The sequence below is a fragment of the Festucalex cinctus genome, chromosome 1, assembly GCF_051991245.1.
Source record: "Festucalex cinctus isolate MCC-2025b chromosome 1, RoL_Fcin_1.0, whole genome shotgun sequence".
NCBI classification, from domain to species: Eukaryota; Metazoa; Chordata; class Actinopteri; order Syngnathiformes; family Syngnathidae; genus Festucalex; species Festucalex cinctus.
Genome location: NC_135411.1, coordinates 24,703,015 through 24,730,277, shown reverse-complemented (window position 1 = coordinate 24,730,277; position 27,263 = coordinate 24,703,015). Strand labels below are relative to the sequence as shown.

The following is a 27,263-nucleotide window of genomic DNA, read 5'->3' as shown; positions in this document are numbered from 1 at the left end:
TTAATGTTCCGTTCATATAACATTCTTCCATGCTTAAGGTGTGAATCCTAAAAAAAAATAAAAATAAAAAATAAATCGATTTTGCCGATTATTGAATCGATTCGAGAATCGCGCGATGTAGTATCGCGATATATCGCCGAATCGATTTTTTTTTTTTTTACACCCCTAGTATTTATTATTGTGCATTTATTTTTTGTACATTCTGTGATCCTTCTCAGGTTTTAGTTTGCACATCCCTTTGCACTTTGGTATAGCACTTTACTGTTAGAAAAATCAGTTTTTATCACTGCTTTTTAAATTGTATAGATTCTTATCTTTGGGAAGCTGGGCCGGTCAGATGACACGATATTTCGTTCTGTACTTGTACTAGAATGACAAATAAATTATCTATCTATTTTACCAAAAGTTCACCTACCTCACCTCATGCACTATTGCACTTAGGGTTGAATAAATGCATTCCTTTTCCATAATGCATACATACGTGAATATTTAGTTTTTCAAGATAAACCAGTTGTAGTTCTGTATTAATTTAAAAACGTTTTATTTTGTGTAATTATCTGTTAGCCCTTTCATATAGAAAATACACATTTGAAAGAGACACATTTGTTTGCTGTCATAATCAGAGCTACTAAAACATCAGTTTTTCTATTCCTGGATGAACAAATTGCAGATTGTATGAAGGCTAGATTAAATATATAAAAAAAACAACAACAAATGTATCAGTTATCGGTATCGACCATACAAAGCAGGAAATTATCGGTTATCGGTATCAGTTGAAATTTTTCATATCGTGCATCACTAAAAAAAAAAAACTTAAGTATCGGTATGGAATTGGTATCGGCCGATACTGCAAAGCTGGGTATCGGGGGCCAAAAAACTGTATCGGAACAACACTTGTTTAAAACAAAACATATGCTTGTGTTGGAATGGCCCAGTCAAAGTCCAGACCTGAATCCAATCGAGAATCTGTGGCAAGATCTGAAAACTGCTGATCACAAACGCTCTCCATCTAATCTTGCTTAGCTTGAGCTGTTCCGCAAAGAAGAATGGGCAAAAACACCAGTCTCTAGATGTGCAAAGCTGGTAGAGACATATACCAAAAGACTTGCAGCTGCAATTGCAGCAAGAGATGGTTCCACCAAGTATTGACACAGGGGGGCTGAATACTATTGCACGCCACATTTTTCAGTTTTGTAGTTTTAAAAAAAATCTCAAAGTCACGTATGATTTTCCTTTTTTTTTCACAATTGTGTGTCACTTCATGTTGATTTTTCATCTAAAATGCCAATAAAATATTTTTATGTTTGTGGTCGGAACGTGACAAAATGTGGGAAAAGTTCAAAGGGTATGAATACTTTTTCAAGCCACTGTATTTATTTTATTCACTTGTTACATTCAGCAGAGCACTTTATACATTTTTTGTGAAAGTAAAATGTGCAGCCAAGTGTCATTTTTATTTACACTATTACGGAATCCTGGAGGAAGTGGTGGCAGCATCGGACGAGTAAGCCACCGTATGTGAATAGATTGTGGACGCCTGGGCTCGCGAAAGCCGGCATCATTGCTAAACAGCTGCACGGCAATGAGACTGGCTCCGACAATGACGAGCGGGAAACCTTGCATGTTCAATCCGGATACAGAAAATGAGGATGTTGTTGGATTTGTGAATGAAGACTGATCAAAAAATAACGCGAGTACATTGTGAAACTGTTAAATTAAGTAGAACCGAAATCACTGCTTTGCTCCTGCAACACGTTTGAGCACGCATACGGCAATAACGCGGTGCGCTTTTATGTAAAGCGCAAAGTTAATGTAACCGTAAAGTAATCATGAGTTTAACAATACCAAAATAATTGTGATTATTATTTGTTTTATTAATATTATTATTATTTTTCCCCCATATAATCGCGCAGCTCTAGTAAGAGACTGCAAAAAAGTCACATCCAAACTGCTCCGAGTCCAAACATTTGTGTTTTGGCCCACTTTTACCATATCATATTCATTATGTAATGTAGTGTTTCAGCTCAGCCAGTGCTGACATAAAAGTGACAGCATCAAACCCACACCACCCCCAGCTCCCTCCCACCTCCTCACGTCTCCTAGGTGCCACGTGCCCGCCGCCAGTCTGCAGACCTGCTAGGGGTGTTAAAAAAAATCGATTCGGCGATATATCGCGATACTACATCGCGCGATTCTCGAATCGATTCAATAATCGGCAGAATCGATTTTTTTTTTTTTTTTTTTTAGGATTCACACCTTGAGCATGGAAGAATGTTATATGAACGTAACATTAAGCCTTAATATTTTATTTTAATGCTGTTCAAACATGAAACAGATTACAACCTCTATAAGACTGAAATTTCAGATAAATAATGCATTTTCATATAAATCTTACACTCTACAAGCTTACCGATTAGTATTTTCTAAATTTGAATGAAAAAAAAAATCGCAACAATCGACATAAATTCGTATAGGGATTAATCAGTATCGAATCGAATCGTGACCTGTGAATCGTGATACGAATCGAATCGTCAGGTACTAGGCAATTCACACCCCTAAGACCTGCTGTGCCATCTGACACACTGAACCCCTGACACCGAGCAAGCAGGCAGGCTGGCGGCAGGAAGAAGGGGAAAAAAAAAAAAAAAAAGGAAGCAGCAACAAACTCTAGTAGTAGTAGTAGTAATAGGACCTGCACACTGGTATGACACTTGTGTCAGCTGCACCCTTCAGCGGATGTAAAGGAAGATAATCAAAAGCCCTATTTATCACACTGAAGTGTAAAATTGTATAACACCAGATTCCCACTGAAACACATGCAGTTTACAATAATTATGACTCAATACCAGATCAAATAGGTCTTGGATGCATCAAAACACTTAAAATACAATGTAACAAACTCCGGGGAAAAAAAGAAAAAAAAAAGTATACATGTTAATCAAGTGTCTTTTTTTTTGGGTTATATGCTACCAAAAAAAAATAAAAAATTTTACCAAAAATGCTAGCAAATTGCTATATAACATAAGCAAAATACACACCACTAAATATATAGACTCCTTCATATATTTTACTAAAATGTGACCAAAATACACATTTGTGCATAAAACACTCATGAAACCATATTAACCAAAATACACATCACTGTATATTTTGATCGCACTTTATGATGCTAAACTACACATTACTAAAAATCACAATCTGCTCTCTACTTTTCTTTTTAAAAAAAATAAAATAAAAATGATCCCAATTGCACATTACCTAACGTAAACTATGAATTCCCTCATTTATAAATAAGACCAAAATACACCACTATGAACTAGACAAATTATATTGTTACATAATGCTACAAAGATATTAAAAATTGCTTGCTGCACAATGATGCACACTGATGAAGCAGCCCAAACTAAAATCCCCCCAAAAATTAACATTGTCTGGCAGTGTCAATCAAAATCCAACATTATACTCAAAATTTGATTATAAGTCTTGCAATGGAGCCCCCTGCACATCTACCAAACAATTCTGGTTAAGTTTAATGACAATCGTCCCCAAAATACCTCACACTAATAAATATTGACACAAATATACCTGAGATCTCATTCATATTGCTAAAATACTGTGACAAAAATACACCTCACAATAAATGACCGCCCTATATTACTGATTAGACTCAAGTACACTATGAAATCCCTTTTGATGCTGAAGAATACCAAACATACCACTATGAACTACAATATAACCTCCCTGATATTGCTCACAAGTGACGCAAATACATACTACTATAAAACTATCATTCCCCCATATTACTGAGGAACGCGACCAAACCACTACCAACTGCTCACAGTATGTTGCGTGCAGTAAACGGACTACAATCATAACAGTAGCTTACTACTTGTGTGTCAATAAAAACCCAACATCTGAACTAAAAGCAGTTTATTTTGCATCAGAGCTATCAAATCTTCGGGTAAGGCACGCAGCCAATAAAACAGCTCGCCTGTGTGAGCATGTTGCATGCTTAAAAAGTGTAGTAGCTAGCTGCCATCATTCGTCCCAAGCGAGGCGTGCGTGCAGTGTTGACATTCCCCTCGGGCGCCCCCTGCCGCTCTCCCCTCGCCACTACGCCAACACAAGGCCCCGACACAAAATGTCCGCCGCTCCACAGTCACATGATCCCTTTGTACTCGGAAAACAGCTTCACGCTCCAATCTCCACCGAAAAGCCGAAAAATGTATCAAAAATCGACACGTCGCTTCCTCACGTTGCCCAAAACTAACTCAAACGCGGAAAAAAATACCATCTAAGGCTCAAATTCGTCGTGTTTCTGTCGGGGGAAAAAACGGCGGCCATTTTGTGAGTGCTTGCGCAGAACATAAAAGAAGGTAACAGTAATGGTATAAAATCAAATACAAAATCACATTTTTTAAAATAACAGTAGAATATACGAAAGCCTACCGATTCCTCCTCTTTCTCCATGCCCGTCGGCATCTGCGGCACAGCCCTGTTAATCGACGCATACTCGTGCAGGTCGGGTAAATCCTCACAACGGAAGACGGGCATCGGCTTGGTGGCGTCCAGCGCCCGCGCCCGAAACGACAATTTACTCATTTTTCCTCCTTTCAGGTCCCCCCTCTCACAAATAATGTCTTTCCGAGCTCCTAAAATTCACCGCGGTGACGAGTGAAGCTTTCATGGATGATTCTGGGGCGGCTAACTCTGACGTTTTTTTTTTCCTTTTTTTGTGAGCTTGTCAAGCGCTAAGGTAGGGCGTCGCCAGCCCAGAGCCGCCGTGTGGTGTGGTGGGGGTGGAGGCCCGGATGTCGGTCGCTGTGTCTCGGCCTGCGTTTTCCCGGCGCTCCGCTTCCCCTCCGCGTTGGCGGCTCAGTGCGCCATGGGCAACATGGCGGACATTTAAAACTGTTTTGGCGTGTTTTTGCTCGGTTCAGTCCAGCCCTCCTACCCTCCTACCCCCTCACTACACTCCTTACCCTCCCCACCACCCCCAACCTCCTCTGTCAGAACAACACCCCCCTTCCCCCCCTTCAACAAAACCCGCCCAGCCAGCCGGGCGACCATTCCCACGCGGCACCGAGCGCGTGCGCGTTGTGGTCACGAAGTAGCGGTGTAAATGAAAGTATTTTCTGTACGTGTCGACGTGTGGAAGTAATTAATTTGTATGCGGTTGAGGATAAACTGTTCAAAGAATAAGTTATATATATATATATATATATATATATATATATATATATATATATATATATATATATATTTATATTATTAGAACGCGCACATAAAAAAACAACAATACAAAACCTTATATGAACATTTAAACAAAAAAACAAAAAAAACTCACCAATTACAAGATGAATAAAACGTTAAGTGATCACAAATATAAATGGACAGTCATTTCACAATAAAAAAACAAAACAAAAAAAACCACATCCAATAATTTATGTATTAAGATATCTAAAACGGCCATTAGAAAAAATAAATTAAAAGGCACATGTAATATGAATGAAGCAATATTGTCACAGTGGCACCAACAGATTATATGAATTAATACATTGTTTAAAAAATATATTTAACAAATTTACCACCAATAATCACAGACATAATACAAGTTTCATTCAGTTTTTCACTCACGTACTATACATAACATGTCTGTTAAATTGTATATTGACAAATGTTACATAATGTGACTAATGAGTTAAGGTTTCAAATTCTCTTACGAAAATGTGGGGTGTTTTTTTTAAGCTCAATTCATATATTTTCTAACGAGGAAGTTTAAATTAAAAATGCATTTGTGACAATTCAACACTTATTTACATTTTTATAGATTTAGTACATCATTGACCCACAACAAAAGCATGAATATTCTCACTGTAAATGCAAAATCTGAATTTTAATTGTATTCTCACATGACAGATATTCGTAAAAAACAAAATAATTTAAAAAAAAATCATAAATACCAACATGAAGTTGCATCACAATACAAGAATACACCCAAGTATAATGTTTATACAGAATGCATTTTTTTGGTAACTGATTGTAGTTGATAAATACAATAAATTAATAAAATGAAAAATGCAAATTTGTAGTGTTTTCACTATGGTGGGCCATTTAAAGATTAAAGTACCACTGATTGTCACATCCACTGAAGTGGGGTGAAATTTGTTCTTCGCATTTGACCCATCCCCCTGAGGGTGCGGTGAGCAGCGGGGACCGCGCCCGGGAATCATTTGGTGTTCTAACCCCCCAATTCCAACCCTTAATGCTGAGTGTCAAACAGAGAGGCAATTGGGTCCCATTTTTATAGTCTTTGCTGTGACCCGGCCAGGGATTGAACCCACAACCTCCCAGTGTCAGGGTGGACACTACCACTAGGCCATTGAACTGGAAGAGCAGTTTAATTTCCCAAATATCTACCTGCCTAATTAAAGTCTTCCCGTTTTTTATCCCAGCTGTCTTCGGGCAGTAGGTGTGTTACACCCTAAGCTGGTTGCCAGCCAATTCCAGTAATTAAATCTTAATAAGTTAATTTTCCTTGATATTTAATAAACGGGCAATACTGGTGTTTTCAAATGGACGGTCATTACAAATTCCTTAATTAGCAGTTCAAACAATAATCAACTAATCAAACTTGATCCTATAGCCATTTCAATAATCTAACAAACAATTGCATAATAAAAGGTTTGGAGAGCAGTCATGAGACTCACACATTTACAGATAGATGTCCAAAACGTCATCATTTAATACATTTTTCTCCTATGTGATGTTAAATGTGTTTAATTTACTAAATAATTTAACAAAACGCAGATGAGACCCTTTACAATTTCGTTATCTAATGAACTAAGGTGTAAAACTACCTGACGGCAACATGGGAAAAATTCATTCAATTCTCAACTTTGACAATAGAAATAAAAATACAAAAATACAAATATAAACATCTTTAGAAGAATGTTTCAAGAGGAGTCAACACAGCTATCAAAAAAAATTGTCTTAAGATTCAACTTACCAGCCATATTGGAGTCAAAGTTTACCCAGGATCACACAAAGGGAATTCCACTTCTTTCGTAAAATCCATTAAATACCTTAAGGCCAATAAATCCAATACATCCATGGTGAGTACCTGTGAGAACACCAATCATTTTATGACATGATCAAATCTATCTTAATCGCTGAAATTTGTAAATGTACTTCAAAACGGCTGCCAGTGTCGCTTCTGTAGAAAACGCTGCAGCTAACGCACAATATTTAGGAAACGTTTGTTTGCATGCACACACGCAGCATGCACGCACGCATGCTAAAAACGCAAGTATGCGTTTTTTTGCACATAACTTCCCAAACATGGTCGTCACTCCTCCACAGTATCAGCTTCTCATGATCAAAACTTAATTGATTGCTCCATGCAGCTGTTGGCGATATGTCCATGCGCCACAATATTGTTTTTATCTTTTTGGGAATTTGCTTCTTTTCCACAGTCTGTGTACAGGTGTCAAAATCTGGCCCTCGAGGGCCAATGTCCTGCATGTTTTAGATGTTTCCCCCCTTCAACACACCTAATTCAAATGATGATTAAGAACCTCATTTGAATCTGGTGAATCTGATTCAAATGATGAGCCTCATTTGAATCTGGTGTGTTGGAAGAGGGAAACATCTAAAACATGCAGGACTTCAACCCTCGAGGACTGGACTTTGACACCTTTGTAGACTGTGTTAAACGAGCAAATGCCCAAAATAATAAAAATGATAAGAGCCTCATTTGAATCAGGTGTGTTGGAGGAGGGAAACAAAAACATGCAGAAGTAAACAACGAGATCAAGCCGTTTGGCTGGTTCTATCAAAATCTGGGCTCACCATTTGCTAAGCAGCAGGTGGGGAAGGATGAGACCCGCCCCTAAAATGAGGTAATTGTGCCACACCAAGAAATATGCTGTAAAAGTATGTCTAGAATTCTTGATCCTTGAGGTATTTTGATGGAAGCATGTTATCAAGAGCTCTTTCAAAAGTGAGAAAAATGAATGTGTGGAGAGGATCAGGGCCTTGCAGTTCCCCAAGCCACCTCTACGGGGCTGCTTGGCGCTGTTGAGCTAAACACCCCTGATCAAAGGGGGGGGGGGGGGCAAACAATGTTTTCAGCTATGAAACAGAGCAGAAGGCTTGGCAAAAAAAGAAGTTGAAAGCCACCAAAATGTTAGTGAAACGAGGTAAAAACCGAGCGTGGGGAGCCAGGGAAGGCTTTTTTTTTTTTTTTTTTTTTCAAACAGTCGAACGCCGAGCTACTAAATCACAGAACATGACGTTTGCGATATTCTGTTTTTGTCAGTCATGTGAGGACAAAAAAAAAAAAAAAAAAAAAAAAAAAAAAGTCAACTACATGTCGACACCTTAAAGTCGACAGATTTTGGCTTCTAAAAGCGAAAATATTAACGTAACTTTTTTTAGGGGGGGGGGGGGGGGTTGTCGGTGATTGCCATCCAAAGCTTGAGCAGTTCAGTATTCAATCGCGATGTAATGAAATCATCAGCAAAAATACCCTTTCGAGACAACGATGATGACCCCCCCCCCACCTCCTCCACCCAGAAACGTGACATGAGAATACTTACAGGAGGCGAGGTTTTCCAAACAGTGACTTTTAATAATCCAAATGGTGGCGAATACTCGAGTAAAAAAAAAAGAAAAAAGAAAAAGAAAAGCAGAGGAAAAACGACGTAGCTACTACTAGCCCCAATAACACGACGGCTACCAAGCGTCTCCATACCCCCTCGCCTCTGTAATGCTGTGGAGAAAAACATATCGGTGACTTCCATTCGCTTCGATTTAAAAAAAAAAAAGATTTGAGAGAGAAAATAGTTTTGTCGTGTGAAAGTGTCAATTTCCTTTTCGATATTGCAGCAGGTTGAAACTAGAGGTGGCCACCAAAAAGTGCTACTGTTGGGGGTTAACAACTTTGCTGTGAGAGACGCCTTCTGATTGGATCAAGTCTGCCACCAATCAGCAGGAAGCAAGGTGGAGGGGGCGTTGACGTCACGCGTCACGGGGCAGAGGTCGGAAGGCAATTGGTCGGGAAGTTCTGTAGAACTCTGCATTATTTTAAAGGGATGAAGTTTGTCATGGGTCGCTTTTCGTTCATATTTGGTTCGTTTCGTATTATTAACCAACAGTAGCAAAATTTAAGCCACTATGTCAACTCAAGCTACTTTTAATTCATAGGTCTCAAACTCAGGTCCTGGAGGGCCGCAGTCCTGCATGTTTAGAAGTTTCCCTCCTCAAACACACCTGAATTAACTCAGCCTCGCTCTCAGGTTTCTGCAGAGCTCGCTGAGAAGCTCGGCTGATCCTTTGAATTAGGCGTGTTGCAGGAGGGAAACCTCTAAAACAGTGGTTCTCAACCCCGGTCCTCAAGTACTTCATCCAGCCTGTTTTCCATGTCTCCCTCAGCCGACACAGCTGAGGATCGTTATCAGGCTTGTTGATTAGCTGGTCGTTTGAAACACCTGTGTTGACTTAAGGAGACATGGAACACAGGCTGGATATGGGGACTCGAGGACCGCGGTTGAGAGCCACAAAACATGAAGGATTGCTGCCCTCGTATGGATCTGTGTGCTCATTGGTCTAATATTTGTCCTCATGGTATAAATTTAGCAGTGACGTATGAAAATATGGCACAAAAGTGTACAATGTACATTGAATGTAATGTTATGTATACTATGTCAAACACAATATAATATGAAAATTATACCAAGCTGTTGTCACAAAATTAAGTCATCGTTTTATTATAGGGAAGAACATTTATTTAATGACATTAAATTGAAGGATAACAGAAGAAAAATATTAATTTTCCCCAAAATATTTTTGGGCTAAGTCATGGTAGTAGAAAATTGCTGAAAGGGGGTCATAAACCGCACTTTATTTATTTATATGTAAAATGTTGCACAGGAATTAAAAAGTCATCAATTTCCATCCATCTCAAGTGGTCATGTTGGGCAATATCGCCCTCTGCTGTCGACACATAATAACGTCACAATACTGTTGTTGCTTTGCGAACGTCATATCACCAAACAACTAGCACAGACACACGTTAAGATTCATGATGGTTTGAACGGGGATGGGTCTCGAATAAGCCACCGGCTTCTACCCGTCAGCCCTTCTTTCGGATGTCAATGGTGCAAATGATGTGATGTGATCGATGTAAGCTGGTGTCCGAATGGAAAAAAAAAGAATAAACCAAACCCAAAATTGTGTTCAAAAAGGGCTCAGGTGGAGTAGTGGAACAGTCACTTGCCTTCTGCACCCGTTGGCGTGGGTTCGCTCCTCCGCCTGGGAGACCACCATGGGGGGGGGGGTGTTTAAAAATATTGTTGGTCTTTTTCCAATCATTTTGCTAAATTAATTCAACATCACAATATTAAATAACACAATGACACAAAGTATTTTAATTATAAAAATCACAAAACAATATTTTATTACACGTAGCAAAACCAGGAGAACAATTATGGGAACACAAATCAGTTTTAGTTGAACTAATATTTGTCGTTTAGGTTGATAATTTTTGCTTTACGTTGACTGTATAGCAAACACACACACACAAAACATAATTATGATAGTCCCAGCTATAAATGACGCACAAAATACAACAAAATATCAAGACTGAATTTGAGGTTGTTTTTTTTTGTTTGTTTTTTAATTCAATAAATAATTTCTGAAATACACAAATGCAATTGTGGCTACTTATTTTCAAAAGGCACTTAAAACAACAGATGTAATCAAGTGAAACCTTTCTATCTTCGCACATGTTTAAAAACAAATATTACCTTAGCCCCGATCTTCACAATCCACTTCCTGCTGTCCTTTCTTTGATAAAATAAAGTCAATGAGTAAAAAAAAAAATAAAAAATAAAAAAATACAGACATGGCGTGTTTTTCTATAAATTTGGCAATGCTGTGAAGAAGTTACGCACCTGAGTTGGCTTTAGAAATAATAAAACAAGTCCTAAGAAGTTCTGTACACTTCTTTCACGTTTAAACTGATTGTTTCCATCAATCAATCAAATCCAACCTAGTCAAGCACCCTGCATGTTCTATGAATATGGCTTTTTACACAAAACCCAAACATTAGACTACGGAAGCATATTGCTGCTACACTACCCAAAAAAAAAAAAAAAGTTCAGTATCACGTTCTGATGTAATAAATTTCACATTTTAATGTGATAAATTTCATGTGATATGTTTCACGTTACAATATAAGTTTCATATTAAAACATGGCAAGTTTGACTTCTGCATTCAACAAAACACAAAACGGAGCAATTTCTTCAGGTTCAGCAGTCCTATTTTTTTCATCTTATAAAGCCAACTTACCATCTTTATTAATTAGACTGCTCTTGTATAATACTGAAGAAAAATAAGGCTAAGTGTTTCAAAAGATTTAAGATGACTTTCAAAAGACATATTGGGCTCTGCCAGTGACCTCAACCTGAAGATATTTGCTTCATTTTGTTTTACCGAAATGTGGAAGTCAAACATATGTTAATGACAACAAACTTGTCGCGTTGCAAAGTGAAATTTGTCACGTTAAAATGTGATAGTGGAATTTTTTTGTGTGTGGCAGTATGCGTCCATAGAATTCTCAACCTCCACAAGGGACTACATACTATATTAACATACATGGCATGTTGCACACTTTATCTTGATCAACATCCCATAAAAATCACTGATGGCTTGACTTAACAAGAGGCACAGTTAAGCTATCAGGTACCAAAAAATGTCTACAAGTATCAGTACCACACCTTTTCATGAGAACAATAAAATGAAAGCCATTTGTTTTTCTTTACAAACAAAACTGTACACACTGATGCATAGTAAAATGAGAGCAATAGTGGCGCAAAATAAAAGCGTGACAACACAATAACCCCCTTAAGAATCCCCAAATTTCTTTGCCATACAGTGTTTCCTTGGAGACCATGACGCTCGCTCCATTATTTACCTTCGTATTTTGGATTGACCACCGTGGTAACAGCACTCTTGTAGATGGGATTCTCACCCTATATGGGGAAAAAAACAAACAAACAAATGCGTTTAAACAGAGCTCTAGGGTGCTCCCATTTTGGGCGCCCTAAATTCACAATGGTGCAGTAATAAGGTTTAAGAATATACATTTCAAAAACGATGCCTTGGCCAGTTTCGCTGCCAAAGCCAATAATACGATGTGTGCATTTATTGTAGATGTGTGTAGACTATGGTGTGGCCAGTAATAGTGCATTTGTGCCTAGTTGTAATACACTACGATTTCAAGTGCTGACAAAACACCGAACATGCCGTGACAAATGCACTGCCTAAGTGGCTCCTCTTATCTGCCTTTCAGCAGCAGGCAGTGGCAAAAACATCAGTGGATGAGACAGAGATGATTATCAAGTTTAAAGGCACGCTCCGTTTTCACGAAAAATGCACTATATAAATACAGGATGTATACCCATGAACTCCTTCTCAATCTACACCTCTTGGCTTCTGTTAATGTGTGGTGCTGATTTTTTTTTTCTACCCCGACCCCCCAGCCTGTATTTTGCCATTTTGTGTTTGTTTTGTCAACAGTGGGACGTTTTAGGGTCGTGTCTGTGGACAGACAATTGTTTAATTGTTTACCCCTCCAGCCAATCGCAGAGTGTCACTCACTGTAGGCAGACGGGGCCTGTGTCCAAATTCAGAAGGCTGGGTCCTCCAAAGGGCGAATTTGTCGGCTGCGTGACATCACTCCCGCCGTGACTCGACAGCACGCACGGACTTACACATGAATGGACTGTCGGTCAATGCGTTACTGAAATGCAGAATTGACAATCCATGCACGGTCGAAAACAAGAGTAAATCTTGGGATGGCATTTACTTGCTTCCCGAGCCTTTAGGAGTGGCTTGGGCTTAAGAGCGACGGAGAGTTGGCCTGCTTGGACAGTAGGGCTGGGTCTAAAATATTGATATATCGATATCGAATCGATATTCCTTTTCATACCCCACTATCGATTCATAAAACCATGAATCGATACTTTTAATAGGTTTTTTTCCCCCCGTAAATTAATGTACCAAATAGAGCCCGACCAATTAATCGGCCGCAGATTGTAATTGACCGATTATTGCCCTTCAAACATCGGCCAAAACAATCGGCCAATTAAGCTAATTGGCGATTATTTTCGCCTTGAAACGTTATCGAAGAAAGCTGAAGTTTCCGACGCTGTGAAGGTACCCTGAATGCACCATTTTTGCTTGCATAGCATTACCAACTAGCAAGTTTGTAGCATATGTTATTCTGTTTATTCTCTTATCCCTAAGCGTCCTTTAAGCTGTTTAATGACGCCACAGTTGGTGTTAACTGTAAAACTAAATACACAACGTTAAGAATTACATCCAAACATATTTAAATACAAAACACGCTTTGTTTTTAAAACATCGCTAGCATAGCACTAACAGGAAGTTAGCAAATGCTAACGGCAAGTTGGCATCGACTTCGGGTGTGTTTTTCCTTCAAATAACGAATCAAATCGGGCACTTCTGAATCGAATCGAATCGAATCGATTTTGGAAATCTGAATCGATAACCAGCCCTATTGGACAGGTAAGTGACAAACAGAAAATAAAACGTCAGTGCTGCTGATTTAGCAACATGCTAGGTGAAGTCACTTTGACAAGGGTAACTCGGCAATATAGAACGAGGGTCGAACTTTTCTTATGTTCTTATACTTAGACCTGGCATTGAAGCTGAAGCTAAGTTAAAAGGCTAATGTTGTTTTGAGCTATTATCCTTGTCAGCGATCGCTGAGTGTGGTCAGAGGCAGGGAGCGTGAATGTTGAGCTCGTGTGGGTTGACCCATGGGAGGGGTTCATTTTGAATTGTTTGTTTACAAACAGAAACGGTTTGTTTACAAACAGAAACTGTCAAAACTCCGGACTTCGCCTTTAACGTTGCCCACAATATAGTAAAGGAAGAACTTGCCTTCACTAAGTTCTAGTCCGAAATAATTTTTCACGAGAAAAATGGCTTGAAAGTAAACCTTTCATACAGCAATAATGTTGCATGCGCCCAATTTATAGGAGTCAACACAGACACTGAAAGTTCTCCAGATTGTTAATCATTTACCGGGCCATAAAACTTAAAATACAGAAAATACAGCCAGCTTTTTTTTCATCTTCTTCTTCTTTAGTAAGATTAAACCAGTAAAACTGCGGGGTTAAATGTGATGCGGTCGCAAGGAAAAAAAAATGTTGGTTGCACCAGTGCAACCAGTGCAAAAATGTTAGTCTAGAGCCCTGTTTAATATTACAACTATATAATTATATATCAACAAATACAGCAAGTTTCGTTAAAAATTAAATCTGATTGGTTAAAAAAAAAATGGGGCAATTTGGCATGGAATGACCAAAAAGCAGAATAAAGTACTATAAACACTATAACAAACATTATTAAGTATAAACATTACAAGAAAAAAATAAAATGTTATAAAACAGTAGAAATCCATCCATCTGCATGAAAATAAAGTGGAAATATGACCAAAACATTCAATGTCATGAAGCTGTCATATTATTACTTTTTGATATCGATTCCAAAATAATGGTGGCACTGTTAGATTTGTAAGGAAGGCATGTGACTGACCGTGTCCCACTTGGCGTTCATCTTCTCCTTTTCAAACTTGGCGAACTCTCGCCGGTCGTGGATGATCATGAGCAGCTTGAGGATGAGCAGAAGGGCCAATCCGATCAACACGATGCCAGCGACCACTCCGGCCACGATCGGGATGATATCGGGACCCGCTGGGCATTCTGTTTATAAAAAACAAACAAAAACATGCATCACATCAAAGTCCAATAGATTAAAACGACAGTTCTGCTTCCATTGAAAGGATAACGTCAACGACTTTTGTCAGTTTTGCATGACACCATAAACGGGGGGGCTATATTTTTACAAGAATAAAATCGAAATGTGAGGAAAGGTCCACACAGTTCGCGTCACTTGCAAAAACATGTCAACTAGGTCCGAATTGTGATGACGCAGCACAATGTGCAGGTTTGGCACGGCACGTTTCGTACCCAGCATCTCGACGACGTAGACCTCCTTGGTGTCGTTCCTGATGGCGAAGGTGTAGTAGAACCAGCAATCGTTGGCGTCTCTCTCCTTGCAGTGCGTGAGCGGGAAGCTCTGGTCGGTGGGCTGAGGAAGCTTCTCGCGGTCCTTCACCTTGATCAGCACAAAGTCGCTGCAGTCGCGCTCGCACGTGTCCTTCTTCTCGCCTGCTTGGAACGCTCGGCACTGCACACACTCCCTAACCACAAAAAAAGTGAGGTTTTTGCATTTGAAGGAAATAGATGTCACTTTTAATAGCATTAAAAAAAAATAAAAATCACGAGTTGTCACTTGTGATTGTGAAGAAAAAAAAAGCAGACATTTTATAATGGTGCAAGAAATGTAATTTAGGAAAATAAGTGCAAGTACCAGTATATAAAAACTGCATAAACATGTTAAAAGGAGGAGAAAAACACCATATCATTTTTAAGTCATGTTTCAGATTTTTTTCTTTACAAAAATAAAGCTTTAAAGGGACACTACTTATTTGGCCATTTTTGGCAGTCAAACATGAATATTTTGCCTATAATAAATTTGATATTTTCATTATTTTTCATGTACAATTAGTACCTTTAAAAACACATTTTGCAGTTTGCTGTCGACTGTAAATGTCATCGCAAGGGCTCTGGTAACCAATCACAGCTCAGCTTGTGAATGTCACATGACCAAACCTAGAAAACAGGTGAGCTGTGATTGGTTACCTGAGCCCTTGTGATGTCATTTTCAGTCGACAGCAAGTTGCAAAATGTGTTTTTAAAAAGGTACTAATTGTACGTGAAAAATAATGAAAATATCAAATTTATTATAGGCAAAATATAGGCAATGTTTGACTGCCAAAAATGGCTAAATAAGTAAAGTATCCCTTTAATTCTAAGAAAATACAGCCCTGAAGAAAAAAAAAAAAAGTAAGAGTATGGCAAAGTTGGATAATAATTTAAAGAACAAGTTCCCCACAATAATGTAAAGGGAAAAACTATAATTGTAAAAATAGTAATAATAATAATAATAATAATTAATGATCTTGGAGTTTTTAATTTATTTAATGTTTATAAAAAGAACGAAAATTGTCCTAACATTACAAGAAAAACAGAGGAGAATACAAATATATACTCAGACCAAATTTGTAATATTGTAAGATGAAATAAATGTTAATTTTGCCAAAATTAATTTGTAACTTTAGAAGACTTCTTATTCTTAGTGTGATTTTAACCATTTTAATTTTACAAGAATAATGTAATACATAAAACAAGCAATTTTCATGAAAATAAAGGAATACTTTTAAGAGATTACAGTCATAAACAACAATTTTACAAGAATAATGTCAATATTAGGAGAAAAAAAATGCAACTTTATGAAAATAAAGCTTAAGTTCTACAAAAGTTAATCAAAATTTTACAAGTCACAATTTCACAGAAATGTAATTCTATTTACAGTCCCTGAGTACTCCTAAAATAAAAACAACAATTTAGCATATTTACAGGAAAAAGACATGGTTTTTAAAAAATAGTTACATTTTTGGAGAGCAAAGTCCCAACATAAGTATTTAGTATATTTACAAAATATTCTTTTAAATTTACGTAGTAAGTAAAACTTTTTAAACCATAGTTTGAACTGTTGATAGAAATAAAATAAAAAAATAAAGTTGATTTTTTTTTTCAAAAATTGTTAATTTTGAGACTGAAGTAATTAATGAATTTTTTTAGAACATCATATTAAGTTTATTTTATTACAAAAAGTTGAAATTTTATGGCACTTGATTCACAATGCAAAAAAAAAAAAATGCTGCAAGAATAAACTCAGATTATGAGAAAAAAATCTTTTTTTTACAATGTAATATCCCAAGGAAAAAAATGTAAGATTTCAAGAATATAGCTGCAATTCAAAAAGACAAAAGATATGTTGAATTTAAGGATATTTTTTTTCCTCAATAAAATGGTTATTTTCCCCCCAATATTAACTAAAATATTAACGCTGCTTTGGTTTGTATTTTGTACTGACTTGTGTTCAGCGCAGACCCCGGGGCAGGTGGGGCAGATCTCACAGGTGGGTCCCTGGAACTTGGGATTGGTGCATTTGCAGACGCCGCACTCGCAGGTTCCCCGGCCATTGCAGATCTGTCCGTTCTTGGCCAGGCAGGTGGACGTGTCCAGGGAGCAGTCGCATGCGCTGCCCGTGTAGTTGTTGTCGCAAATGCACACGCGACACTCGCAACGACCGTGGCCTGACAACACACAAACACACACAAATGTATGCAACCGTTCAGCACAAACGTATGTGCAGTACCTCTGACTTTTCGTCCTGAGTTTTAAGAAAGAAAAAAATCTAAGTAATAAAGACTTTAAAATGCTTGATGAAATTGGAGACTTTTAAACCTCAGTTTAAAAAAATTTAAAAAAAAAAAAAACTTTTTCAAAAACCACATTTTGATTCCACGACTTGAAGAAATAGCAGCTACTCATGCATACCTCCGCAGAGCTTGTTATTGGAGCGGTCGCAGTTGAAATTGTCACACTCGCAGTACTTTCCACTGTATATCTCAGCTGGGTTCTCTCTCTTCTTGCACTCGCAGGTTCCGCACACGCAGTCGCCGTTATTGCTGCAGATGTCCGTGCCGTTGTCCTTGCGGCAGTTAGCGTCCAGATCCTCCGTCCGAACCTCGTCCGTGCTGCACTCGCACAGACGTCCGATGCGACCGTCGTTGCACCTCACAAAACAAAATTACCTGAATATTACATTGCCATTTTTGTAAAATTTCATATTTTGAATTGAGAATGCTTGGGAGTATTGTAATATGCTCAGTTCATTCATGTTGCTGCTCCGTGCGTACTAAATTAGCAGTTGTCTGAAGGTTAATAATTACTGTAATATCTCCGTTAGCCAGTCTATAGCGTTTTGCATTATATGTTAGCCTTAAGCTAGCAGACTTTCATTGGATGGAATTATATTTTGTTTGGTTAAGCACTTTGGTGTTGGCTGTACAAACTGTTTTAGTTTAGGTGTCATTTTTACAGTAATCATCAACTGGGAGTGACAAACAGCTTGAAGCAGATATGCTTCGTCTCTTTGGAGAACAGTGAACGAGTGAGTCTTTTCATTTCCTCAAAATTATGTTATACAAATTTAAATAAGGCGGCACGGTGGACGAGTGGTTAGCACGTCCGCCTCCCAGTTCTGAGGACTCCGGTTCGGGTCCAGGCTCCGGCCTTCCTGGGTGGAGTTTGCATGTTCTCCCCGTGCCCGCGTGGGTCTTCTCCGGGTACTCCGGTCTCCTCCCACATTCCAAAAGACATGCATGGCAGGTTAATTGGGCACTGCGAATTGTCCCTAGGTGTGGCTGTGAGTGTGGATGGTTGTTTGTCTCTCTGTGCCCTGCGATTGGCCGGCAACCAGTCCAGGGTGTCCCCTGCCTACTGGCCAGAGCCAGCTGAGATAGGCGCCAGCACCCACCGCGACCCTTGTGAGGAATAAGCGGTCAAGAAAATGGATGGATGGAAATTTAAATAAAGAGAGAGAGAGAGAGAGAGAGAGAGAGAGAGAGACTTTAAATGTGTTGAAAAGCATATGGGAGGAATAAAAGTACCACTAGCTGGCTCCCTCTCGTGGCAAGCCAAAGAATCATTTGCAATATGCAATACAATCAAACATACTATGTACTGTAGTACTTTGTTTTCCTTTACCTTAAGTAGAGTACTTTTTGAAATACAGTTCAGTTGTTCAATTTAACTTCTATATTTAACAGTACAATACATTTGAATTTAATTGATAACTCTTTAACTGCCACACGTTATCCAAAAAACAACCCCCATAGTGCCAGCCGATTTCGAGCATTCTAACTCATCTCTCAAGGCAAACAGAATATTGCATTATTTTTACTACATATATATGAAAGATCGCATTCTATTCTTTCATTAGAAAAAAAAGTATGTTTCTACCTTATTCCGTTCTTTTGTAATCACAATTTGAAAAAAGGCCATTTGAGTGACAAACGAAAATTGAAAAGGAGAATTTTTTTTTTTTGTAAAAATACACATTTTCTCCACAACACACTATTTTTTTGTTTAGTGACGCTCTATGAATTAGGTTGAATGTGACAAAGGCTTTGGTCATTCACGTCATCCTTGAAAACGTTCAATTTCATCAGATTCCGTCATGTTTCATTGTAATTTCATACAGCCCATTGAAACATGACACAATGCTGCCATCTGCTGGCCATAGTTAGTGGCCGTTTTTGATTCCACAACCCATTGACCAGGCAGCGCTGCACTTAAGACTTCCCATTGATTTAAAAAAACAAAACAAAACGTAGTTAACATCATTTATGATTTGTGATTTTACTCATCTTTATTAAATGTTTTTGGCGGTCAAAGAGTTAAAGAGTTTGTCTTTTTGAACACTCATGATGTATATTGAATTTATTTGTGATACATTTTAATTCAATCATTAATCAAGTACATTTCTATTTTTCCAATACGTAAGCGCAGTGTTAATGTTCAAAGCGTATGTAATGTTACAGTGGCTTACAATATTTAATTTATTTTAGGAATAAAACCTCGGCCTATTCTTGGTTCCTACACCATAATATTTTAATATTGATCATGACAGTGGTACTTGGAGGGATTTTTCTTTTTTAGGTGGTAGTTCACGTAAAAGTATGAGAATCACTGCTCTTCAGTAAATGATAGTTTCACCTGCCGCTGGTTGATCTAGAAAACACCCCCCACAAAAAACTGGCTTAGCCCGAGCCAGAATCCACATTGTTATTTTTTTCTTAAATGCCCAAAACACATCGCCACTTACTTGCAGGCGCCACACTCGAAGGTGCCATGGCCTTGGTCACACCTGTTGCTGTTGGGCTCTCCATGGGCCGAGCACTGACACTCGCAGATGAAGTTGAGGACCACCTCCACCTCCTCGGTGAAGCCCAACGGTTTGATCTTGATGCTCTCCGGCTTGCCGTGTGATGGGCACTTCTCAGACTCGATGGAGATCTTGAACGTCACCTGCAGAACACAAAGACAACATCACACACGGTCCACACACATAATAATAACATGAATAATTCTTATTTGTATTCTTATTCTTATTTGTAACGCTTTTCTAATATTCAACAACACTTTACACAAGGGGCACACAAACAGAGTGAGTAAAAATATGTATAGAACAATTACAAAAGAATACAGTTTGTGGATAAATCAGGTGTCAATATTCAAGGGCCAAGGCGGACCTGAAATGCTGAGGAATTATAAAGGGATACAACTGTGGAAATTTCCGTAATAATTTTTATTTCCCACGTACCTCATCTCCAATGGAGATGTTGGAGCACTTCCTGCCATTCTCACCGGTCCCTTCCACGCCGTTCTTACAGATGGACTTGTAGGTGATGGAGACTCCTTCTGGAAGCCTGCCGTTTTCCAGAATGACCTCAGATGACAAAGACTGCACAAAGGGAATACATAATTCATAAACAGAACAGGAATATTGTTGTAGATATAAACTCAATTTGTGTGCTTACATTGTAGGCGTCGATGATGAGTTTGATGACGTTGCTGGAGTTGGACGACAGCGTTCCCACGGCCGATTTGGGAATCAGATTTTTCAGCTCCTGTACACAAAGAAAACTGGGTGACTTTCCACAATAAATACACAACTAAAGGTTACAAACAAATATATGTTGTTGTTCAATGATACCTTGTAAACAGGTTGGAATTCTTCAGTGACTGCAAAGATGGTCTGGATATTGTGGTCACTCAGTTTCTGCACTAAATGGGCGATGGAGGGGTAGTCCTGACATAGAAACAATAAGCAATATTAATCGAATGGGCTCGGCAGGCTAGGTCCACATGTGCATATTTAAAAATATATATTTCCCCTACTCAGGGTGAAAAACGTGTACCACAGCCACTCCAAAGGCATTAGTCTGAGTAAACTCATTTGCTCCCATTATTATTTTAAATGTTTTAGTGTCCCAAAACGTATTTAGACGTTTTTTTTGTTTTGTTTTTTTATGCTACAGCATACAGAAGGCTTTGATGCAGCCTCTCAATTGCACAGAACGGTTGAAGAAATAGTAGTTATTACACAAAAGGCCAGCAGGTGGCAGCAGAGCAAAGAAGCTCAACAGGGCCATATGGGGGGAAAAAACACTCAAATACTCACAATTGAATTAGTTTTGTGAATAATGAGAACTTTAATTAAGAGTTCCAGGAATGTTTGGTATCTGCATCAAAGCTTGGTTTATGTGTCGCCCCTCTTTTTATCATAATCAGTTGTGTTCATGGCTGTAGCTATCGAATATCGAATCAACTATTCTATCCTATTGATTATCCAATCAATTGGAGTAATCGCATAGAGTAATTTTCCATTATGAAACACAATAATGTGTACGTGAGGTGTAGGTAGCATTGCCGTATCGGTGGCTCTTTCTATCCTTGACCACTTTGCAGGTGTGTTAAGTTACATTCAAACCAGTGATGGTCGGCCATATTAAATGAGTAATATTAGCAATTAACTTTTGATTCATTACCTATTTTCATGGCAATACTGTTGTGGTACAACTTGCACTTCGTTTTTTTTTTTTATGTGAAACAATCCTCAACTTAGGACATTTGCTGTCTTTTACAGACTATTTCCTCCTGTTCTGGAAAATATTTTTCTTAGACCTTTTTTGTAATCAAATTACTTAGGTTATTCAAACAACGGCTGCAACCTAGCTGTATTTTTTTTTTAAATTATTTAGGAGTATTACAAATAAAAATTAGGCTCCTGTAAGAAGAAGTAAATGATGTCTTACATAGTAGTGACTCATGGTGTACATGTTGTTCTCCAGGTGACATTTCCCATCATTGGGAAGCACGATGCCGCCCAGTTTTCCATCTCCGGCGAAATGGAATCCAGCGTCGGTGGAGAAGACGAGGAGGCGAGTGACGTTCCTCCAGCCGATCTGCTCCTCGCACACGGCCACTTGCATGATGGCGTCAAAGCCTCCCTCGGGAGAGTCCAGGTTTCCTGAGATCTGCTGCTGGCTGACCAGCCGGTTGAACTGGTCGCCCTTGCTGGTCAGCTTCAGGACGTTCTTGTAGCTGAAGGGGCTGGTGCAGTTCTGACTGCCCGTGCATGGGTTCTTGTAGCGCGCCGGAGTGGTGCTGATGTATGGCATCACCGTCTTCTCCACGAATGAGCCGAACCCTGCCGGAGGAGAACCACTTTTACCCCTTTAAAGTCATGGTACTTACTAAGGCTACTGGAACTGAAGCTCAACTTGCACCTAAATTTACTAACATTTTTCTTCAGATATTATCAGGAACTATAGAACTATTTTCACCTAAAATTCCACAAAGTTTTAGTTGCTAGTACAGGAACTACTTTAGAGGCAGATATTTCCGCCTAAAATGTCAGAAACTTTCAGCTCTTTGTACTTGTAGCTCCTAAAACTAAAGTAGCATTTTCACCTAAAATTCAAATAAATTCTACTTGTTGGTACTGGCACTACTGTAAAGATGCATAATTTGGCCTTAAATTTCTGGGAAATTTAGTTGTTGGTACTACTAGAGCTACTATAAAACTAAGACTTCAGGAACTTACAGTTCCTAGAATTATACCTGCATAAAATACCTCGATACTAGTACTAAACCGGTACCTTGACAAAAATCTAAAACACCAGCAAAAGCAGCAAAATTTAAACTGACAAAAGAACTTCACATTATTTTTTAATTAATTAATTCAAAATATTAGGATGTATACATGTTAATGTACGTACACTGTGTATATTTATGTATATACTAGGGATGTAACGATATCCAAACGTCACGATACGATATCACGATATGAATCTCACTATACGATGATTATCACAATATTGTGGGAAGGTTGGCGATATTTAAAAAAAGTTACAATATTGTAAAAAAAAAAAAAAACGAGCTCATACTAAAAAAAAAAAGCACAATATTGTGCTTTTGTACATAACATCAATGTTGTTATTATTATTATTATTATTATATTTTATTATTATGTTATGTTGTTAATGCACGCACAAATTGAGTTCCTCCACATATTGACTTGCTTCACAGGCATATTACGGTCCCTTTCAATTGACAATTAGTGTAGATTTTAAACATAGAAGAGCCAAAACATCCCTAATGAAAATTAAATTGCATTAAAAAACTAGCCACCAGAGGGTACTAGAACTGCACATATGGAAATCAATCTGACTTTTTTTTTTTAACAGATGTGTTGCATTTAAATATCATGACCATGACGACGACTATATTGTGGGAGTTTTAATATCACGATATCACTCTTATCGTTACATCCCTAGTATATACTGTATGAGCTTTCACATTGCATGCCATATTCTTGCAGTACTGTATTTGAATGCATCTGATGTCATCAGTTTTAAATACTGGCAATATTATGACTCAATGTAACATTGCTTGAGTGTACGTACATGTCTGCTCTTCTCCATTCCGCTCCTAACTAGTCGAATGCGTAATCAAATACTACAAACGGGGAACAAAATAATTCACAATCGACTTATTTTTTCAGGGAAGTGTCACAAATGTGTCACAACCTGTCGCTCTGTCAGACGTCTGAGCTTTTTCTATGCATACGTGTAATTTCCTACAGTGTGCCTGGTCACTGACCGAATCTTGAGTCCACTGCAGGAGTGACTGTTGCTTTTTCTTCTGTTTCTCTACGATAAACATTTGCTCTTGTTACAAACGTTTCTAAAACTGACAATAGAAAACCAGTCGTGTACTCTTCCTATCCAATATTAATTACTAGGGGTGTTAAAAAAAAATCGATTCGGCGATATATCGCGATACTACATCGCGCGATTCTCGAATCGATTCAATAATAGGCTAAATCGATTTTTTATTTTATTTTATTTTATTTTATTTTTTTTATTTTTTTTTTTAAGGATTCACACCTTAAGCATGGAAGAATGTTATATGAACGTTAAGCCTTAATATTTTATTCTAATGCTGTTTAAACATGAAACAGATTACAACCTCTATAAGACTGAAATTTCAGATAAATAAATAATACATTTTCATATAAATCTTACACTCTACAAGCTTACTGATTAGTATTTTCTAAATTTGAATGAAAAAAAATCGCAACAATCGACTTATAAATTCGTATCGGGATTAATCGGTATCGAATCGAATCGTGACCTGTGAATCGTGATACGAATCGAATCGTCAGGTACGAGGCAATTCACACCCCTATTAATTACCAAGCAATATTTCATCCACACAATGCTTGGCTACGGTGGCTTGTTAAGCCCCAATAGGCACATATGTCCTGCAGTTGGAGCGGATCAGCCGTGGTTTGTATTCAGACTGCGTTGTTTGGGCCGCACCAGGATTCATTTGTGTGTATTCAGACCTGCACAAAAGGCCCGGACCAGCGTGGGAAACGAACACTGGTCCGTTTAAAGCGGACCAAACAGTGCAGTTCTGAATACACCCTTTAATTCCTGTAGCTCTAGAACCAAAAGTACATTTCTCACCTAAAATTCCAGGAACTAAAGCTGCATTTCATCCTGTACTTAACAGTCCAAGATATTTTAGTTGGTACTATTTGTAGTCCCTGGAATTGAGACCTCTGCCCCACTAAAGAAACTTCCTGTTACTTGCAACTTGTGGAACTAAAGCAGAAGGTCCAAGTCAAAGTTCCAGGGACTAGCGCCATGTTTACCACCTATAATTGCAGGAATTTTTACTTGTTGGTAACTATTGTCCCTGGAAATAATGCTGAGAATTATTTCTTCTTGGTGGCCCCGAAGTACACAGAAGAAAAGTCACAATTTTAACTTAAGTTAAATATCATGGAGCTTTCAGCTGCTGGTACAGTGGAACCTCTACTTACGAACGTCTCTTCATACGAAATTTTCGAGTTACGAAACGCCTCAACGGGAAAATATTGCCTCTTGTTACGAAAGAAATTTCTAGATACGAAAGGTAAAAAAAAAAAAAAAAAAAAAAGCAAACATCCATGGATCAGTTCTTTACAAAACACCAAGCAAAAAAAAAAAAAACCTCTGAGAGAGGAGAACATGAACCAAAGAGGGCAAAAAACGATGAGGACTGCAGTTAAAAAGGTAAATGACCATCATTTTTATTCTTTACTCTATTCTTTATTTTTTACATTATGCACAACTCTCATTTATTGCGCAATAATCTTAACATATATTTGTTACATGTTTTGATGCATTTTTATGCTTTATAAAACATTTATGTCTGAATTTTGGGAGGCTTGGAACGGATTAGGGCATTTACATGGAAAATGCGTCTCTACTTACAAAATTTTCTACTTAAGAACGTTCTTCCAGAACCAATTAATTTCGTAAGTAGAGGTACCACTGTACTTGTAGTTCCTGGTGCTCAAAGGTTTGGTGCTGTAGACCAGTGGTTCTCAACGGCGGTCCTCAAGTACCTCTGTCCAGCCCGTTTTCCATGTCTCCCACAGAAACACAGGTGTTTCAAACGATTAGCTAATCAGCAAGCTTGCATGAAGCCTAATAACGATCATCAGGTGTGTTGGTGAGAGAGACATGGAAAACCACTACAAAAAAGGTCCTGGATAAATGACCCAAGAAATAAATGGAGACAAAACACACAACGGTCCTCCAAAAGGTCATAATTCCGTGGAAACGTGCCACGAGGAAAGACTTTTCCTCACCAATCCTGAAGTCTGATGTGATGGTCTGCATTTCCCTCATGAGGTCTGTCCCCAGGTTCTTGACGTTGTCCAGATCATCTTTCATGGAGTAGGACAGGTCCATCAAGTAGTACAGGTCTATGGGATAGTCCTCAGCTCGCTTAAACTTCAGATCAAAAGTCTGTGGCTCGCCTGCGGCATGAATCACCACAAAATCAGCACACAGGAAACGCTTTTTCAAAAGTACTATTCCGAAAACTGACATACCTGATCTGAGGGTGAGGGTGAGCTTCTGAGGCTGGATCTGCGTGATCTGCTCAGGCTTGGGCTTATCAGTCTCGTCCTTCTTGCGGTTGGTGACTGGTTTGTTCTTGTTGATCACGATGCTGCCACGAGGGTTCTCGATTTTGGCCACGTTGCACTTCCTGGTCTTCAGAGACTCCAGGTCGTCACAGCGAGCAGACTTGGACTCGCCCACCGAGAGGAAGTCCTGACCGGCCCACAGAAGACAACATCTAGTTTAGTTTATGTCTAGGGACACGAAATTTGGTCACTTAAACGAACTATGTGACTTCTGCCAGTCAATCATCCGCACATTCGCAATTTGCTCCTCATGCTGACTTTTTTTTTTTTACAGTACAGTGGAACCTCTACTTACGAACGCTCTTCATACGAAATTTTCGAGTTACGAAACGCCTAAGCGGGAAAATATTGCCTCTTGTTACGAAAGAAATTTCTAGATACGAAGGTAAAAATACATTACCAAACGCAAAATACTTTCGGCTATGGCTATTTCCTACCATAGGTACCTATGAGCGTAAATACTAGATCGGTGTTTGTGCATGTTTCTGGCATCCCATTGGCTAAGAGGAACCTTTACCATAGGTATCTATGAGCCTAGATACTAGATCGGTGTCTATACAGCGTCCTCATCATTTATCCCGCGGCCCATGAAGTGTTCCGATAGTTTTTCGTAAATGTATTAACTAACGGCCAACGAATTTGTGCAAAAATTCAAACAATTGGTGATTGATGAAGGCACAGTAAGTTTTTCATTTTTATTCTTTACTCTATTCTTTGTTTTTTACATTACGCAGAACTCTCATTTATTGTGCAATAATCTAATTGTAACATGTATTTGTTACATGTTTTGATGCATTTTTATGCTTTATAAAACATCTATGTCTGAATTTTGGGAGGCTCTGAAGGGATTAGGGCATTTACATGGAAAATGCGTCTCTATTTACTAAATTTTCTACTTAAGAACTTTCTTCCGGAACCAATTAATTTCGTAAGTAGAGGTACCACTGTACAGACATTTTTTTTTTTTTTTTTAATAAACCACAATATCATGTAGTCTTATTTCCCCTCAAGTAAACCGTGTTTTTAGACGGCTGGAACTGGCTCATATCAACAGGGGAGGATGACACAAAATTGACAACGACACAAAAATTAAATGTTTTAGGAACCGAACAGTTTCTAGTGGAGATGATGACATTAGTGT

At 38.4% G+C, this 27,263-nt stretch overlaps 2 protein-coding genes across 4 annotated transcripts in view; both read right to left on the bottom strand.

Moving 5' to 3' along the window:
• Positions 1–8,934, bottom strand: part of epc1b (enhancer of polycomb 1b) — a 65,437-nt gene extending 56,503 nt beyond the window's left edge. Inside the window, exons 1-2 of one of the 2 annotated variants that reach the window (XM_077525067.1) lie at positions 8,601–8,934; positions 7,010–7,123 (exon numbers count right to left, since the gene is read on the bottom strand). Coding sequence is in view for 1 of the 2 variants with exons in the window: in XM_077525060.1 (XP_077381186.1) it covers positions 4,450–4,602 (153 nt within the window). In the remaining variant the exon portion in view is untranslated. Of the gene's footprint in view, positions 1–4,449; positions 4,977–7,009; positions 7,124–8,600 lie in introns of those variants that run through there. The other variant, XM_077525060.1, reaches the window with a different exon arrangement.
• A 1,473-nt stretch (positions 8,935–10,407) lies between these two features.
• LOC144021048 (integrin beta-1-like) overlaps positions 10,408–27,263 on the bottom strand; it is a 26,319-nt gene continuing 9,463 nt past the window's right edge. For both annotated transcript variants that reach the window (XM_077525038.1, XM_077525047.1), the window contains exons 4-15: positions 26,027–26,249; positions 25,781–25,951; positions 21,888–22,282; positions 20,786–20,881; positions 20,610–20,699; positions 20,393–20,533; positions 19,895–20,097; positions 17,563–17,801; positions 17,096–17,318; positions 15,064–15,296; positions 14,630–14,796; positions 10,408–12,036 (exon numbers count right to left, since the gene is read on the bottom strand). In XM_077525038.1, the coding sequence (XP_077381164.1) occupies positions 11,971–12,036; positions 14,630–14,796; positions 15,064–15,296; positions 17,096–17,318; positions 17,563–17,801; positions 19,895–20,097; positions 20,393–20,533; positions 20,610–20,699; positions 20,786–20,881; positions 21,888–22,282; positions 25,781–25,951; positions 26,027–26,249 (2,247 nt within the window). In that variant the 3' untranslated portion in view covers positions 10,408–11,970. The remainder of the gene's footprint in view (positions 12,037–14,629; positions 14,797–15,063; positions 15,297–17,095; positions 17,319–17,562; positions 17,802–19,894; positions 20,098–20,392; positions 20,534–20,609; positions 20,700–20,785; positions 20,882–21,887; positions 22,283–25,780; positions 25,952–26,026; positions 26,250–27,263) is intronic.